This window comes from Tachypleus tridentatus, chromosome 13 (assembly GCF_004210375.1).
Source record: "Tachypleus tridentatus isolate NWPU-2018 chromosome 13, ASM421037v1, whole genome shotgun sequence".
NCBI lineage: Eukaryota > Metazoa > Arthropoda > Merostomata > Xiphosura > Limulidae > Tachypleus > Tachypleus tridentatus.
In genome coordinates, this window is record NC_134837.1 from 224,342,489 (window position 1) to 224,361,678 (window position 19,190).

The window sequence follows — 19,190 nt, forward strand, 5'->3', positions numbered from 1 at the left end:
TCATTGTGGAAAGAGAGAAAAGGATAATTTAGATTATATTCATATTTTTTTTATACTGGTAACAAGGTCATTTGACCAAATTAGTTTGATGATAGTGTGGAGAAAATATCATATACAAAGTTTTACTGAAAGAAAACATTTGAAATTTATCCAGGAGGTTTTTATAAATCACATAAATTTGAAAAGTTTCAGATGAAGAATAGTGTTTTTAATCTTAGCATGAGAATTACTTTGCATTTGGAGCAGTCAACATATTGGTTCCATATCTTATGGAGAAATGTTTCTGCACTTCTCCAGTCCAGAGCTTATACACAGTCTCTTGAATGTCCTATACACCTCTGCCATTTGCACCTGTCTTTACTCTGTGCTTCAAAACTTCGATCCTTACCAAAACATTCCACTTGGGGTTGTGTTTTCCTTCCTTGGTGGGTCATGCCTTTTCAGAACAGATGATTTGCCATTCTACCTTTTGGCCTTTTAATCCAGGTGCAGTTGGATGATTTGGGTCACTCCATGGACAACATTGCTGTATTCATTGGTGATCCCATCCCACCATGGCTTATTACAATCCCCAAATATGACCTTTCTTTTAAGTCATTTGAGAAAAGCAGATACTTTCAATTTTAAGTATTATCTGTTATTTGCTGAACGTCTTTTGAAACATCCTTCCATTCCTATTTATACAGATGGTGTGAAATCAGGTGACTCTGTGGGCTCTGCCGTGGTTTGTTGTGGTTCAGTGGTTGTGCACAGAATCTCCCCTACAGTTTCTGTGTTCACTGCTGAGCTGTATGCCTGTTCTCTTGTCCTGGATCACATAGTAACTAAGCAGAACTCAAATTGAACTATTTATACTGACTTGCTTAGTTCTCTACTGGCCCTGGAATCATGTCATGTTAGTTCTCACTGATATTCAAAACTGACTTGCCTGTTTCTCTTTAACATCTACTTCTATCCAGTTTTTCTAGATACCAGGTCTCTTTGGTATGTGGGAACAAGCTCGCCAACACTGCAGCTAAATCTTTCTGCTCTGGCACTATCACTGCTGTGCCTGTTCCATACATGGACTATGGTCCTGCATTCAAGGCTCAGCTCAGTGTTAGTTGGCAGCTGTCTTGGGGTGAACATTGTGAAAAAAAGATTTTTCCAAATAAAACCCTCTATTAGACTTTGGCCACCTTGCTTCCATAAGGATCAAAGAGAGGAAGTTGTTCTAATTAGACTACTCATTGGTCACAATTTTTTAACTGTTGTTTTCTTTTATCTGGGGCTGATGCACCAGTGTGTTGTCTATGTGACACTCGGGTCACAAAAAGCTACATTTTACTGTCTTGCTGTCATTATGACTCAACAGTGACACTATTTTAAACGTGTTTTGTCCCATGGTTTATCCATAACATTAGACAGTGTCATTGGTGATGGTGACACTGTCCACTTTACAAATGTTTTTAATTTTTTAAAATCCATTAATCATTTTAATGCTATTTAAGTTTTTTTGATTCATACATTAGACCGTTATTAATGCGATTCCCTTTTGAGAATTAAAGTACATCTGGTTCAATATGAAATTATAAAATAGCTGTAATGTCAAATAACTGGAAAGGCCAACTTCAGGTGTCTGATGCTGATGTTTGGACTACTCATTAGTCAACTTGGCGAGTAATGATAATTACAATTGTGCTGCAGAAAGTCCTTTACAACTTATATTACTTTACTTTCTGAAAACTGCTGTAATGTCAAATAACTCGAAACCAGGACTGGAAAGGCCAACTTCAGGTTACTATTGCTGATTTTTGAACTTACCCATTAGTCATTCTGGTGAGTTATGATAATTAGTTATGCTACAGAAAGTTCTTTACATCTTGTATTACTGTAGTTTTTCTCCTATTGCTGTAAACTAAATATAAAAATTGGATTTAATGCTATTTAGGTTTGTAATTCAAAAATTAAACTTTTTTTTTGTTTTACTTTAATTTAAACTTTTTACTGGATGTTTTGCACAGATAGCTTAGTTGCCTTGTGCCATAAAACACCAAACCAACCATCTAATTACCAGTAATTATGTTCTAAATAGACATTAACAATAAGTTGAGCACAACATTCTCTAGTTGTTCCTTTAACTATACTGTGAAGAAAATGTTTCGAAAACAACTCGCCCTACTTGTTAGACCCCAAAAACTGTCAATAAGCATGATTAAGATTAGTTTCCCATGAAAATTTATCTCATAAGAAACATTTGTGACCTCATTCAGAAGTTTCCAGTATATTCTGTATGATCAAGTAGGCTATCAGGCTGTTTTATGTGCAAGTACTATGTATGTAACTTTCTCTCATAGTATATATTTCACATTAATGAAATTTTCAAATTCTTCTGAGTTATGATTTGGAACAAATTGATGTGCTACATTTAGCCTTAGGCATTACTTTCTATAGTTAGTCTGGTAACAAGATACATTGACTGTTTGAAAGAATAATTGAGATTGTATTCTACTTTACCTGGAATATAAATGTTTTTTATTTCTGTTGCATGAAGCAGAGGTGCTTGTTATTTGTTTCTAATCAGTCAGTTACAAAGAGAAGAACCATTGTGAATATAGTCTCCCAGTTTTTGGAAAAATTTTTTGTGTGCTCAGACAAAGCACATCTATTTTTTTCTTGAAGGAGGCAAAACGTGCTGTGGAAATGTCATAATATTTATTGCAATTGTGCATTTGTTTCTCACTTATTGTCCACATACTTCCACCCAACAGCTTTTCTAACCTACTGTTTGATCACTGTAGTTCATATTAACATCAAATCTTCATCACTGCTTAATATTTATTTTAAGCTATCTGTATAATAAAAATGTTATGTCCTATTCATTTCAAGGTGCTTCTTTTCCTAAACTAACTGATTCATAAGATCCATCCATCCAAACTATTCCATACTACAGTCTTCATGTGTGTATTTAACTTCATAGACCTGCATGGCCTGGTGGTTAAAGTGCTCAACTGTTCTGGCCACAGGATTGAAATTCAGTGCCAAACATGCTTATCTGTTCTGCTGTGTAGGTACTGTAATGTGATGGCCATTCCAACTATTCACTGAACAATTAGCCTTGAGTTATAGTGGGTACTCCCAACCAGTTTCCTTCATTCTTGTCAGCAATTCAAAATTAGGATCAGTAGAAAATAGCCTTAGTAGCTTTGCCATAGACAAAACACAATTAACTCATGGCAGCACCCCTGACAATATCAAATTATACTTTCTTTCCTTACATTCAATAATCACATTCTCTTATATCTGTGAATGAGTGCTTCCAATTCTATATTTTCATTGTAGATCAAATAGATAAAAGTAACATCTTTGCAGAATTCCCTGACCATCTCAGTTAATAACACTAAGAAAAAGAAAATAAATGTATTTATAGATCAGTACCACTTATAAGTGTTGTTAGTTACAAATTAGTCAACTTATGATACAAATTAAGTAATTGTAAAAACTAGAATCATAACTAAATCAGGAAGTAATATTAAAAGTTTTCTTCCCAAAGTTGTATTAATAAAAATATAGCAATGGCACAGTGCATCAAATAGAATGTTTAGACTATGAAGTTTCTGTATAGGAAAAATAGATATGAAAATAACCAGATTCAAAGAACATGAAAAACGTAAAATAAACTAAAAATGTTTAAATATTGAGTATAGAGAAAAACCCAAAAAAGAAAAAAAATCTGCAAGTGCTAGTGATAAAAAAATCAAAATTTAGCATTAATGTCATAAGTCCTATATTTGTATTAAATTAGAGCTGTTATCATAAACTCAATTATATGAATAAATATATTTGATTTTTGAATGTATTGTAGAGTTTAATAGGCTATATATAGGGATGGCCAAAGGTACTCAATAGACACAACTCAAATATGTATGCTAAGCTGTCAAAAGTGACAGGGTTTTACTTTTAAAGATGATTCTCTCTTGCTTTCATTTGTTCCTATACCAAACCAGCCCCAAAACAAGACAAGAAACCATTGCTAGTATAACAATCCATAAAGTGATCAAATTGCCAAATTGTTCATCTTTCCTATTTTTTAAGTTGGGAACTCTACAACTATTTTATCATTAATGACAATAGTTCAAACTTAAACCTACTTAGCCATAATAATTAATATTAAGTTTTTAAAAAATCATAATTAGTGTTTATTTTTCTTGCTTATTGCTGCATAATGTTTGTACTCTCAACAAAAATAAGTTAGTTTTCTGAGATAATAGGCAGTGTTTTGCTGGAAATTTTTATTTGCCACACATTCAGTTAGTCTCAGAATTATTTAAATATATTAATCTATGAGTTCTTTTAATTTTAAAAGTATTTGTTTGTTTTTATTGTTCAGTGGAAAAATTTGTTTATAATTTTTATTGTTTGTCAGATTCTTCTAGCTAACTTTTTGGCACAAACAGAAGCTCTAATGAGGGGAAAGACCAAGGAAGAAGCTGAGATTGAACTTACCAAGGCTGGACTACATGGAGAACAACTTCAGAAGATTCTTCCACACAAAGTACAGTATCAGTTATTAATATCTGTATTTTTAATTAATTTTCATTAAAAGTCTGGTTGCTTAATACTAGACATTATTTTAGGCTGTAGGTTACTGTGAGGTTGTATTTTAAGAAAGTTAAGTTTCATATTTCATTATTAAAGTAAAATTATTGTAACTTTATCAACTAGTCTGAAACAATAAACTTGGCAAAAACAAATATGATGCACATTTTGCATTAGTGAGCAGCCAAAGTATGTAATGCAAATTTTTTTACCATTAATTTCTTGTGATGATTCTCTGACACGGATGTTCATGGTGGTTTAGTAAGTATGGTCACCAAGACTTGCATGGTTTCTTGTTCAGTGTATTTCATCATTATCCTGGAAGTATGACATGGGTAATTTCTGCATAAGGATAAAATCTGCTCTGAATGTACCCATGAAAGGTCACACAGTTAGATGGTCAAATCCCAATTAAATATATTGTTGAAGTAAATGTGATTCTTGTGGACAAGCAATATTATATTAAGCACCTTATTTGTTTGTAAACCTTAAGATCTGAACCTGTTTATCAGTAAAAGAGTGTGGAATTTGAAGGTTCAAAATGGCAGAGCATAGTTACCTGATGACCAAAAGAATGATTCTTAGCACATGGAAGTAAGGTGTCATCGGTTAAACGACAAGACTCAGTGTGAAGGTAAAAAAAACAAAGGATGGTTGAGAAAACAGCCATTTGTTCAGAAGTAGAAGATTGTTGTTGTTGTTTGTAATTAAAATAGAAAGAAAGGAAGAACTGTATTTAGATAAAAGTAAATCAAATAAATTACATTGAAAATTGCTGGTATAACTAAAAGAGATAATCTGCACCTGAAATGGTGACTAGCAAGGTTTACACAAGTCATGGAATTTTATTACTAAAGTATCAGTACTGGAAGTGTTTGTATTTTATCAAGAGGTCCTGAAAAAGTTCTTGAAAGTAACCACATTGCTCCCATATACCCTGGTTTTATTGATATCATGGTGTACCGGTGTGTTCATCTCAGATTCATGAAAACTTCTCTTTGGGAAATGCAACTCATAGATTAAAAATTCAGAGCTATTGAATTGAAAATCAGACTCATATTGCCACACCAACCTATCACATCCTCTTTCATAATTTGTTAATAGTTTACTATTATGTTTAATTATATATTACTTATAATCAGTAGAGAGTCGAGGCTTTCATTTCTCAAATGACATGCTGTATAACATTATGTTCTGAATAGTTAAATGTCAATTTCACTCCTAGCACAAACAGCATTCCCATGAAAAAGTTAATAACTAGCTTGGATGAATTTGTAACGACTGTTTTCACAGAGTTAGAAAGTGAGAAAATATTTGAGAGTTAAGATAAGTTGTCTACTTTTTGTATATCATTATTCTATATTGTTTAGAGCATTATTTGATTAAATAAAAATTAATTGCAATACTATGAGTAGTACAAAAAAAATTAGGGTTGACTCTCTTTGACAACCAAAAGCAAGAAAAAAATGAGAAGTATTTATTTTTTTTTCATCTGTATTCTTTATATATAATTATAAAAGCAACCTATATGTAACCTAACTAAAGATTAAGTAAAATAACTAATTATAATAAAATTAAAATGTTTCACAAGGCATGCATGAGAGGTGCTTGTGCTAGTTGTGGTAGCTTGTGGGTAATGTAATTCAATAGTATAACATGAGCTGCACATTCCTCAAATGATTTACTACCTATAAGCATGTGGACAGTAGTTAGTGATGGTTCAAAGGGTAATAAAATTTAATTAAAAATAGATGTATACTTTTATAAACTTAGAGACACTTAATATAAAATTACTTTTGTTTATCCTAAAATATGAAGTCATTCTAGAAAGAAAAAAAGATATTTAGATCTATTTTGTGTTTTTATGGTTAGGAGGCCAGTCAGACTTACCATAGCTGTTTTGAGTTACGTTAGAGAAAATAACATGTAAACTATCAAGTTTTACTGGAAAAAAATGCTTGAAATGTTTTTAGGAGATCTTTGGGATTACAAAGAAGTTCAAATTTTTGAGAAAAGGAAAAGTATTTTTAATTTTAACATGAAAATTATTTTGTACATAGCCTATTCAGAACAAATACTCAATATATTTACAGACAAATCTTTATTTTATTTTATTAGAAATACTTTACTAAAAAATATAATTTTTTGAATGTTAAAGACTTATGATATTAGTGAAATACTACCAAATTTTGTGAAGATATACACACAATATTGAAAGTTAGAAGTATTGAACCTACAAAGACTTTAAACGAGTACAAAGAGGTCATGGTCAGTAGCATAGACTGACCCTGTGTTGAAGGAATTAATATAAAATTACTCATTTTACAGTAGGTAAGTTCTGATTTTATTGTTAATATCTTGGCTTATTTGTATTGGGTCATCATCAGGTAAAAGTTATGTTCAAAGAGCATTTAAAGTCCATAATAAAATGCAGACTCATGATAGAGAGGATGAGTTCCTTTCCAATAAAAAAAACTTAGATGTGGCCAAAAAAGATTGAGTGTGGCCACTTTTATTTTAACCACCATTGTGCCCCATGTTGAACAAAAACTTGACCTGGACAACTAATGAATGAATATTTACTGTAAAATGTTTATCAATGCTATAAGTGTAGCTACAAGCTTGGACACCAGTTTTGATTTCCTTCCCTTAAGTTGCACACTGAATATTCTTTTTGGTCTGACTTTTTTTTTTCACACCAGTGGTGTTTTTGATAATATATAATTTTTTCTCAAAACATACAAACAAACCATAGTATGTAAGAAAGTGACACTTGATAGTAATCAACATTAACATTAGGAACACAACCCCATTATAATGTTAAATGTAACTTAATATATTTACAAGAAACCACCATTGTACAATACTTATACAAGCACAAACTGACTAATGATATACATATCCATTTTTGATGTTAATTTGAGAAGTGTAGAGCCATTAAAATATATTGGGGGTAGTTTTTCCTGTCTAAAACAGTGTTATTAAGTTTGTTCATAGTGATGCCATGGAAACTAAAATGCAGTTTCTTGTTATCGACTGAATACACTTGGTACAGTCCTATCAAGCATCATTATTTATGCTAATTACTTAAACTAATATCACTTAAAGCTAAACACTCTTTAATAGAAGAATTTTCATAAGATTTAACAGATTTGTGCTTTAAAGTTTGCAATGAATAATAACTGTTTATCTGTATGATTTTTTTGAGAACTTCAGCAACAAACTGCTAACCAAGTTTGTTTGGTCTAACCAATATTTATATATCTGGATATGCTTTCACTCTATAGTTTTTTTGTTCTAGATCAACCATCTTTGTGCTGAATGACAAAAGCCTAATAACTGTTCACCTTTATCATAGGTGAAGCTGTAGTAAAATTTCAAACTGATAGCTCATGTGACTTTTTGCTTGGTGTGAACAAAACTTTCAATTAGAATTGAGCAGATTTTGGTGAAAAACTTTGCACATCTTACTTACATTTAGACCAAATTTGACACCTGATTGTGGGCTGAAAGATCTTTCATGGATCTTTTTCAAATTTTGTACACTGAAAGATGTTTTTACATCAAATAAAATTCTTATACTTTTGTTGAAAGGGGTTAAAAAATCAAAGTTAATGTATCTCATACATTTCTCAGTGGGATTGTCTTTACATTTGGTATCTAAAGTAAAAGTCCAAAACAGTGTATCCACTGAAAATATGTGATAGTTTGAATTTTCAGTCTGAGCTACAAAAAGTGGAAAATTGCTAAAACTGTTGCTCCTGTTAATAACATACAGTGTCTCCTCCAAGTTAGTTTGTTTGAGTAGTACACTACTGTATTTTGATGTGGCACTAAATTGGCTTTTTATTAGAATGAAACTGACAAAATATTAATTCAAATTTGGAAAGGGGGGATATCTCTTTAGCATTTACTTAGATAACTGTAAAACCAGGAGAAGAATTAACCCCAGACTTAAGGACTGTTTTAAAGGATCTTTGCTTTTTTTTTAACATCTCCAAGTATTGCTGAAAAAAATTTAATTCAGCTTGAATAGAAAACTTTAAACACAGCAATCTCTAAGCCCCTTGTAGAAATATATCAACATTTTCTGTGGTTTTAGCTTTTAAAACAAAAATCTCAGATTTCATCAAGTTGTTTCAGAATTGAAAACAAAGGATATTTCTTTGTTAGTTTTAAAAATTTCCATCATAATAAAAATAACAACAGGATTTTTCATAGAAAAGTAAGAAACTTGGAAGAGTACCTTAACCCTCCTAATACCACTGGGTAGATTCCACCCAACTTGTATTCCCAAAGAAGCTATAAAACAGTTATATTGCAACTTTTTGAAATTTATAAGTGTCTTCACAAAATTTTGAATATTATTAGTAACCATTACAAGGAATTTGTACACAAAGTATAAGAATTTTAAATTAAGTTTCAACATTTTTCAGTTAATTATTTACTCGTGCATTTTTTATTTTTGAATGTTAATTATCCAACGTGCAAAGTAATTTTGATTTTAAGATTAAAAATACCTTTATGCATCAAAGTTGTCAAATTTTGCATACAAAGTGTCTGGAACCTTCTAATGACCTTAATGTAATTATCAAACATGTTTTTTTGGGGGAGGGGAGGGAACTTTCTATGTAATATGTTATTTTTACTGTTGTATGCCTGTATGGGTTTGACTGACTTTGTAACCACTAAAAAAACATAAAGAAAAATGACTAAAATTATAATTTAACCCTTAAACAACAGCAATGTTATAGGTAACAGCATCAGTTAATGATGGCTGCTGTTTAAGGGTTAATTATCAACATTATACATGTATATTTATTATTTTTATTATATTGACCTTTCAACAGTGTTTGCCTAACATTACAGAAATTGAATAACTTATGACACCCATATCCAAAAATATAAAACTGGCATTTACAAAGTGACCTGTCTGGCTGTTTCAGTTGTAATACCTTGTATATGTATATACATTATTACTATTCACTAATAATAACTTAAATTTCAATTATTTTTCTTGAAACATAGAACAGCAAATAAAAACGTATGGAGAACAGTTATCTTCTAGAGCTACAAACTTTGTACATGTTTACTGCTTGCCATAATTTCCTAAGCCTTATCAAATTTGCAGGTGGAAGATGTAAAATAAAATAATTTTTTTGTTTTATATATGCATTTTGAAATAACAAAAAATCATGAATTACTATGTGAATACCATATAATTCCACTGTAATTTGTCAGGCTTAGTAAATAAGCTGTATTTAGGTCTCAAAAATATGATTTTTTCTAGCTCAGTAACATTTTGCATTATCACATGAATTTTAGCACAAAAATAAAGAGCTTGCCATGAAAGTACTTTGGAGATCCTGAGAAACCAAAAGGATGACATTCTGAACTTTCAGTTGGTTTTACGTGCATATCATTGGGTGAATTAGTTGTATGTAAACAAGTATTTTCAAAAATGAAAGGTTGGGAGAGGTACCTTGGTTGATTCATTAAATAAAGTTAATATCTCAGAAAATGAAGAGATAGGAATTTCTTATCTTGTATTCTCACCTTTCAGGATTGGTAATTTGAGTTTATAATTTGTAAGAAACTATCAACTTTGTATTTGGATGCAGCAAATATCTCATTTGAACCAATGATGCATTGAATATACCATGTGACACATGGTAATTGATATTTAAGATTTGTTTTTATATTTATCTTTAATTTAAGAAAGTACCTACTGTATAATACTGAAATTTGAATTATAATCAACATTTTGATATCAAACTTAATGACATGTATTATATTATATTATATATATTATATATTATATTATATTTATTATATTATATTATAAAAATAAGTCTGTGATTGCAATGACACAGCCTTTCATCCATGCCCATAAGAAGACTGGTCACATGTTTCCATAAAGTTAATTGGTCTCTGTACAACAGAAACTAAAAATTTGAAGAGTATTTGGAAAACAGCACTGAGTTTAGGCTCTGTAAACAGTGTAGACAATGAGCAACAAATACTTTCTGAAATCTTTATTCAAGGAAACGTCTTTCTAGAAGTTGTTAAAACGATAATCAATACTCCAGTAGAAAGTGAAAAAGATGAAATAACTTCAGCTTTATTAACATTACAATTAATTATATCGAACACATCAGAAAACTTCCAATTCAGTTACGAAAATGACTTGTGAAGAAACACAACATCAATAATCATATAAAAACTAGGTACTGAAATTTAGCACATGGTTATTGATGGTTACCCCACAGAAAATAAAAACAGTGGAAACATCTACAAAATTTCATGCAATTCATATGAATACTTATGTCAGTGAAAGCAGGAGAGAAGTAAACCACAGATTTATGGTTTATTTCTCTCCTGATTCTTCATGTTTTTAGTAACCTCATTTCTTAATGTGTGTAGTAGGTGCATAGTGCATGTAAATAGCCATGCACTTTCACAACAGGACACATGAAGTGTGCATATAATTGATAAATGTGAGTATTTGCTTACCTTTGAAGACTTGCATTATTAATTGTATGGTTTCTAGTATTAGTGCTGCTGAATTTAATTTTATATATCTAGATATTCTGTTAGAAGTATATTACATGTAAGTAGTAATGGTATTGTTAATTTAATTTTACACATCTAGAAATTATTTTAGAATTATACTTTTATAAAAAGTAGTGCTGTTTAATTCTACACATGTTGAGTTGGTGAATGTTCACTCTTCCCAATGTAACATGTATTTTGTTGATTTCTGCTGTTTGATAATTGCCAAAGCCATAGAAAAATGTTTTTCCTAAAAACATTGTATTTCTCTCATCTGCAAATTTTTGACTTTCTGAATTTTTCTTAGGTTTTTGAAGGAAACAAGCCCACTAACTCAATTGTGATTCCAAGCCTAACTCCATTTAATCTTGGTGCTCTTATTGGTAAGAAATGAAATGTTTATTTAAAGTTTAATTTTTTCTTTACCTATTTAACTATTAGAAGATATTGTTTAGTAAGTTGTTATTGACTCATTCATTCTTTGTTGACAATATCACTCTTTCACCAAATGAGATTTTATGAAATGACAAGTTTTTAGGTCCAACACGAATTTAGTATTTCAACTACATGCATATATATTTTACATTGCTTTTCAAAAGGCCCTTTTCTCATTATTCAAGCTCATTGACTAATTGGGTTATAATTCTTTAAGTGTGTTGAGATTTTTCATCACATTGAAAATATTTTTGGTAAATTAGAAGAATATATTGTAACTTAAAATGACTATAAAGTTATTCAAATGTTAAAATTATATTTTTTTAATGTCAAAAAATTAAGAATGAAATTAATTTGATATCTGCTTAGTGTTAGAAAAATAACATTCCCTACAGCTGTGTTATAGTCAGGCTTCTGTAGCTACAAGTTATTTTTCTGTGTGTATATTTAATAACACCCAAGTAATTTCAGCTTAATATCATAATGCTCATAAAATACGTTGGATAGATCATCAAGACACTAATACCCATTTCCATATGTAGAAGAAGCATGAAATTGAGAATTATTTTTGAACTAGTAGTAAAAAAAATGTAATTTCAAGTTAGGAAAATTGTTCGAACAATTTTAGTACAAGTTACAGCTTTTACAGTAAGGAAGATTATATTTAAAATAAGTACAATTTTTTGATCACTGGTGAGATTATTATCAGTAAAGAAAGTTTTGACATTTGAAGTCATTGAACATAGATTCAAATACTAAAACCTTCTTTATCATTAAAATTTGTTCTTGAGAATGATTTCATCAGTAATCGAGAGACTGTACTTGTTTTAGATATCCTTTCTAACTGTAAAAACAATAATACTTGCAATTAGTAAGTAAACTCAGAATGAAACTGTCAAATTTTCTTCATTTAATGTTGAAAACTGTCTCTCACATTGGTTAAAAAAATCCCAAAAATTTAACCTACTGAACTCATAATTAATTATAGTTTTCAGATATGTCAATTCCTTATTTTGGATAAGATTATAGTTCAGTTGTATCCATATTGAAATGAATAATGGTGATATATTAGTAAATAAATCTGTGCAAAAGGATGTTTTCTTGATTTCTTTTTCATTGTAAAGAATTTCAAACTTCTCATGATGTATTTTAATTAATTTTTTAATTATTGCTTAGTTTCTCAGATTATTTGTAAGAATTACATTAACACTTCAAACAGCTTGAAGTTAAGAAAATGTCAGTTGTGTAAAAACATTTTTTTCTCATGATTGTTCTTTGTGTTTCCTTAAACAGCAATGTATGAACAAAAAATTTTCACTCAAGGAATTATCTGGGACATCAATTCATTTGATCAATGGGGGTAAGTGTGTTACTTTTTGTTTGTTCATTAAGAACACATCACATCTTTTAGCATTTTATTTTGCTAGTAAAAATGGCACAATTAAAAAAGATTCAGTTGTTTTGTAAAATGGTACCATGACCTCCAACAAGAATGACCCAATGGTCATAAGAAGTTATTACTCCTCAACAGTTATTTAAAAGCATTTGCCTGAATTTTAACCATAAATACACAATAGCTAATGGCAGAAAAGTAACCGAACTTCTGTTTGTCAGGAGGAAGATATTTTAAACTTTTAAGTAACAAATCAAAATGGCAGAAAATTTAGTATTTACCTAGTTATAATGCTAAAAACATAAAACAAGTATAAAATTAAAGAAAATATTGAAAAATGTTATGTGCAGTTTTAAACAAACACATTAACCACGAATTATAAACCACAGCCTTAATAATCTATTCGTTTTGTTTTATAATGATTTATCACAATAAATATATTTCAATAAAGCTCTTTTCTTCAAACAACTACAATCACAGATGAATAAGGACAAAGGATGGTGCCTACAATTTTAATTATTTTATCTTTTCTTATCTCAGTTTGTAACCTGGATAGAATTTTTGTAGGAATTAGCTCTATGTGCCTGAATTTACTGTCAGAGAAAAGGTAACATTCCTCTCATCACATTTCATTACAAAATTAAAACTAATGGGTGAAATTGTTTGAAATTTGACAAAACTTTCCCAAAATAATCTAGTTTTAAAAAAAACTTACTTTTTACTCCTTTTTCTTTACTATTTTTAATAAAAATTTATAATTTCATTTAGTTATTTGCACTTGGACTCTGAATAGTTCACTCCAAGGAGATTTTTATATTAAGTATAAAAATACTATTTTTAATCTTATAGTTTTCACATTTCATTTGCATAATTTGTAGGACCTCATAAATGAATATCAAAAATTTTTAAATTTAGATTAATGTTTATACTTCATTTTGCATTTTCTCTATGATATTGCTATCTATCCTCATCAACATACAATGCAATGAAATGTTTAAAATTAACAAATGGAAATATGTATATACCTTTCAACTCTTTGTAGAAATCCACTGAAATAGTCATATTTTCCTTATATGAGTAATTTTGCTTCTTTATCTTTTCAATTTAACTTTTAAATTTCCTTGTAAATTTTTCTTTGATGCTAATACATCAACTGATGTCCATGGGGCTTTATGAAGTTGCTTCAGTAGATTCCCCTGGGAGATGTGTTGCTTAAACAAGATAGAATGTACAAGTGTCATCTTGTTTATAACTTTTTACAATCCAGGTGACAAGTTACACTTATAAAAATCATTAAACTGTTCAAATATGATTTGTAAAACACACACAATACATAACTGAGATGTAAAAGTAAGACCTAAATACCAATTTAACTGTCTCTTTACAAAAAGTATAATTAGGTAAGAAACCACATACATTCTTCAGTCAATCAAGCAGAAAACAATACTAATGGAATTTACTTCAATACAAAAAATGTGTGCAGATTTCAAATTAATCATCTGTGGAGTATAGCATAAATTAAGCTATTTCTCGTGTGTGTGTTAGATAACTTGTGTGTTGTAGACCTCAAGGCAAAGTATATTAGCATCTAGATGTTTATTGGCATTACCAGCTTATGAAGCTGAGAGTGGACTACTCCTAAAGTGGAAATTTTTTATAGCTTATAAATCATGTGATATGAAAACTACAGTTTAAGCACTTTATTTACATTTTCTTTTGAAACAAAGTAACAAACTTGGACAAGAAAATTCAAATTTTAACATACATTATAATGTTAATTTCATTGACATATATTGATGGTAAAGTTATTTAATTAATTTTTGAATGTAACATAGTACAATATGCAGAAAGAAATTTAAAAATAGTGACAGGCACTATAGGGATAAATATTCTAACAATACAACTATTTGAATAATAATTTTTAATACTTAATATGTGAAACACGTGTTGTAGGATTGCACACTATATATTCGATTAGAATTTATTACTTAAACCATTTGAAGTTTTGTACGTTGATAGATTATTTAGGCAGAGTATTTGTGATAAAATTTCATAGAATAGAAGGCAACTACCTGTTGTGGAGACACAAGTGTAGACCACAATGTTTTGAAAGTCTTGTGATGTGAGAAAGAAGAATAGGAAAGCCTAACTTACATTCCCAAAAATAATTAGCCCATAAAAAGCTTGAAAAAGATAACATCATCATTAAAGAACTGAACAAATATAAAGGTTTTGTAGTTATTAGCAAAAACCTTTACATACAAAAAATAATTGATCACCTAAAAAAGAAGAATACCCAGAGAAAATTGAGATGAAAACTAAAGAGATTGTAAGTGAACTTGTAAAAAAAAACATCTAACATCCATGTGAAGCTTTTAGATGAATTTATATCATATAATATTCACATTCCAGAATTGTATGGTTTATTAAAAGAACATAAACTGGATATGCAACTAAGACCCATAGTCTTCAGCATATGGCAGAGCCAGTGAAAGTACGTCTTGGATATGTATACAGTTTTGATACTGTTACCAAATTTTGTTTCAGCACGCTTAAGTATTGCAAATCAAGGATATACCTCATAATAATTAACACAAGAGTAGGAAATGTAAATTATCCTTTCTTTTGTTCTACAATAACTTAAAATGGTAATAAAAAAATCACAAATGTTTATTCTAAATAGCTTAATTTCATAACAGTATACATCTATTTATATTTATTAATTTTTTGTTTTATTGCCCTCTGAACTGTGTATGACAAGAAATACTCCAAAAAAGTTGAAATTTACATGGTGCATTACATTACTGTATTGAATAGTGTAATGCACAAGCTGCTTGCTAGTATACCTTATTAAGATATTTATTTTATTTTTTGTTATCTTACATAATATGCTCTTATTTGTTTTTACAATTTAGTTACTTTTATAATAAATAAAATAAATGAAAGATAAAAATCTAATAATTATATATCAAACATTTTTCAGTAAAGTTTCGTATTTTATCTCATTTTCTGTATTGTAACATTAAACTTGATTCTCAAGGTTGTAAGACAAGTAATCAAAGTATAAAGAAAATAAAAGTTTCAAAGTGCAAAATGAAATGTATAGTGTTCACATAGTTTCAAAAACTTATGGTCAGAGTTTAGGGTTCTCACCTTTTCACACTTATTTTCTATTGTAATTGTATTGTTAAGAGCTCTGAGCACACAGTGAGGTAGAATATATCAGCTTCTTTACAGTACAGTTGTTGCAACAAGAATTCTAAATTACTTTATAGAAGTGAGAGAAAATATTTGATATGGCTGTGTACAAATTTGTATACAATCCAATAAATATGTTAAGTATTTAGGCATTAGTTAGCCTCCTGGGTGATTGGGATTTATATGCATATATATTATTACTATTTTCAAATAAATACTTAAATGTCAGTTATTTTCTTAAAACATATAATGGTAAATAAAAAAGATTTGGAAAATAACGATCTTTACTACTTACAATGTTACAAGGTACTTATTTGTACTTAAATCATACTTACTAACACTTGTCGAAACTCACATGTGCAATTGGAAAAAAAAAAAAATTTTGTAGAATTTGTATATTCATTTTGCAATACTAAACAATTATAAAATACTATACCAATACCCCAAAACTTCACTGTAATTTACCAGGCTTCCTAATTAAATAGCATCTGGGTTTTAAAAAACATCCAATTTCTGTTCAGTAAATAACTTTGATTGCAATACTTCAAGTTTTTCAATGATATAAAAGCTTTTTTTCTCCTAAATAACTTTGGAAGAGTGACAGAATTACATTAAAGAAATGTAGAGTTTTCCATTGACTATAAACGTATTGGTATGCAAAAGTACAAGTGTTCTCAAATGAAGTGGTGGATGCAACCAATGTGGTGTATTCACTAAGTTTTAAAATATCTCGGCAAATGGAAAAGTGCGAGTTCTTATTTTATTTTCTAGCAGTCAGCATCGGAAATTTGTGTTTTTAGGTTGCAAGGAACTGTAGTCACTGTATTGTGGATATCGTAAAATTTTTGTCATGACTTTAGAAAGTGCAGGCCAATCCATTAAGTTGATAAGAGGATGTTTCCTACAGTCTATTGAAATCCAAGCTCCAAGAACACAGTGGGGTAGAATTTATTAGCTTCTTTACATTACAGTATTTACAACAAAAATTGTCTAAATTATACAGAAATCAATAGTTAACCTCTCTTTCTTTTTTTACTGCTTACTTTCAAACTAAGAAATTAACTAATATATAATATTAAAATTTAAATTATAATCTACAATTGGATGTCAGATTTATTGACAATCATTTATAAAATGGTTAAATAAAATTTTGAATATATCTATAAATGTGTTGATGTGCCCTCTCACCCCGATCTGTGTTCATGGGTTTAAAAGGAAATACAACTTGATCTTTCTACTGTGATTTCCTACATTGGTAATCTTCAGGTTACTTGTCATGTTTTTTGGTGATACTAATCATTATGTTTACAACTGTGATTTACAGTTTTACAAGTAGTTCTGTATTATTTTTAAATTAGTTACCTTTACACCAGTCACAATAAGATTTTAGATTGTTATAGGATTAGCATATTTACAGAAGTAAATATGCTGTTTCTATGTCTTTCCTCCCCCTCAATTTGATAAATTAGTACACATTTCCATAAATGAACAGTAGTTTTAGAGTAGTGCATTCAAATATATAAATAATTTTACAACCATATATTCCATCAGTGTGGAGCTTGGAAAGCAGCTGGCTAAGGTGATACATCCTGAACTGAAGGGGAAAGACCCTGTGTCAACACATGATTCATCAACAAATGGTCTTATAAATTTCATCAAAAGTTTCAACTAATAAGTTACTAACTTTCCTGCTTATAGAGAGAAACAGGTGAATGGTTAGGATACATATTGTCCAAAATACAAAGTGGAAAGTTTGAAAAATGTACTGCTGATAATTATGAACACCCCAGTAATAATGTAAAAAGAAGTGAATATTGTCAGTATTCTTGTCATTTAGTTGCTTAATAATTATAGATTATCATTAAGCTAGACTTACTTGAAACTAAACCATTCAGAAACCTTATAGGAATCAAATTGTTAGTGTTTATCTAAAATATGTTATTTTACTAACATTGGTATGATTGTTCCATTAAATGTTTGAAATTGAGGTTTACTATAATTTTTTTAAAAAAAAAAAGACATTATTTGTTAGTATTTAAATTTTGGCATGACTTTATGACTTCTTTATTACTCAATTTATTTTCCATCTTTGGTATTCTTAGTTTCCTTCTACCTATATGAAGTTCACGTGTGCTTTAAATAATTTATTATGAAGTTCCTTAAGTTCCATTTCTACATCTAAAAAAATATTGTTAAAAACCTGTTATTTTTAATTAATCAAACTGTTTTAAACATGTCTAGTAAAAAAATTGTTGTAAAAATACCCCTTTTAATTGAAGTTTTCCATACATTTGTTTTGACTTTTTCTTTCTAATTTTATCCAAGATGTAATAAACGGATGTTATCAATTGATATTGCCTGTATCAAGTTAAGTTTCATGGTTTTTCTCTGTTTTAATGTTGTTTAAAAAAACTGGTTATAAAGTGAATAAATACATTGCAGAATATGACATATTGGTTTTTGTGTTTTTGCATTTGTCCAGAACAAATGACCATGTTAAGTATTCAATTTAATGCAACAATGTTTTTATGATTGAATTTTGATTTACTAGCAGTGTGAAAGTACAATCCATAAAGTATAGACACAAAATAGAAGCCTGGGTTTAAAATACATTTATATGTAGGATTAACTTCTTATGATGTAGGTTTTTATATATTCTTTAGTCACCACAAATAATCTAAGAAACATTAGGTGTTTAAATAAAAGTAACCAAACCATTGCAATTAGTTATTCACCAGACCAACTGATATTTTATTTCTAAATTGTTAATTTTTCACCAAATTGTGTAATTTTAGTAAAGAATTACACAGTTTGGTAAAGAAAAAAAATTCAGCTAGTTCACTGAAAAATTAATAATTTAATATGACAGTATAGTTAAATGTTATTCAAACATATAAAATGTTTTAGGTTATTAGTGGTGGGTAATGACTATTCCATCAAAACTTAGTTGTTTACATTTTACTATAATATAAGGCCTAATATTTATTTGCTTATTTCATCCAAGCAGCACTAATGAGCTGTGAATTTGACAAAA

At 29.3% G+C, this 19,190-nt stretch overlaps 1 protein-coding gene and 1 long non-coding RNA gene across 5 annotated transcripts in view; one reads left to right on the forward strand and one right to left on the reverse strand.

The window, feature by feature from the left end:
- The window catches only part of Pgi (glucose-6-phosphate isomerase), a 76,299-nt gene extending 57,694 nt beyond the window's left edge, over positions 1–18,605 (forward strand). The window contains exons 14-17 of the mRNA XM_076478817.1: positions 4,406–4,534; positions 11,438–11,513; positions 12,859–12,925; positions 17,708–18,605. Of these exons, the coding sequence (XP_076334932.1) occupies positions 4,406–4,534; positions 11,438–11,513; positions 12,859–12,925; positions 17,708–17,828 (393 nt within the window). The 3' untranslated portion in view covers positions 17,829–18,605. The remainder of the gene's footprint in view (positions 1–4,405; positions 4,535–11,437; positions 11,514–12,858; positions 12,926–17,707) is intronic.
- Positions 2,392–19,190, reverse strand: part of LOC143238524 (uncharacterized) — a 62,585-nt gene continuing 45,786 nt past the window's right edge. Inside the window, exons 3-4 of one of the 4 annotated variants that reach the window (XR_013020622.1) lie at positions 13,984–14,169; positions 2,392–3,379 (exon numbers count right to left, since the gene is read on the reverse strand). This is a non-coding gene — a long non-coding RNA (uncharacterized LOC143238524). The remainder of the gene's footprint in view (positions 3,380–13,983; positions 14,170–19,190) is intronic. The other 3 variants (XR_013020623.1, XR_013020625.1, XR_013020624.1) reach the window with 3 other exon arrangements.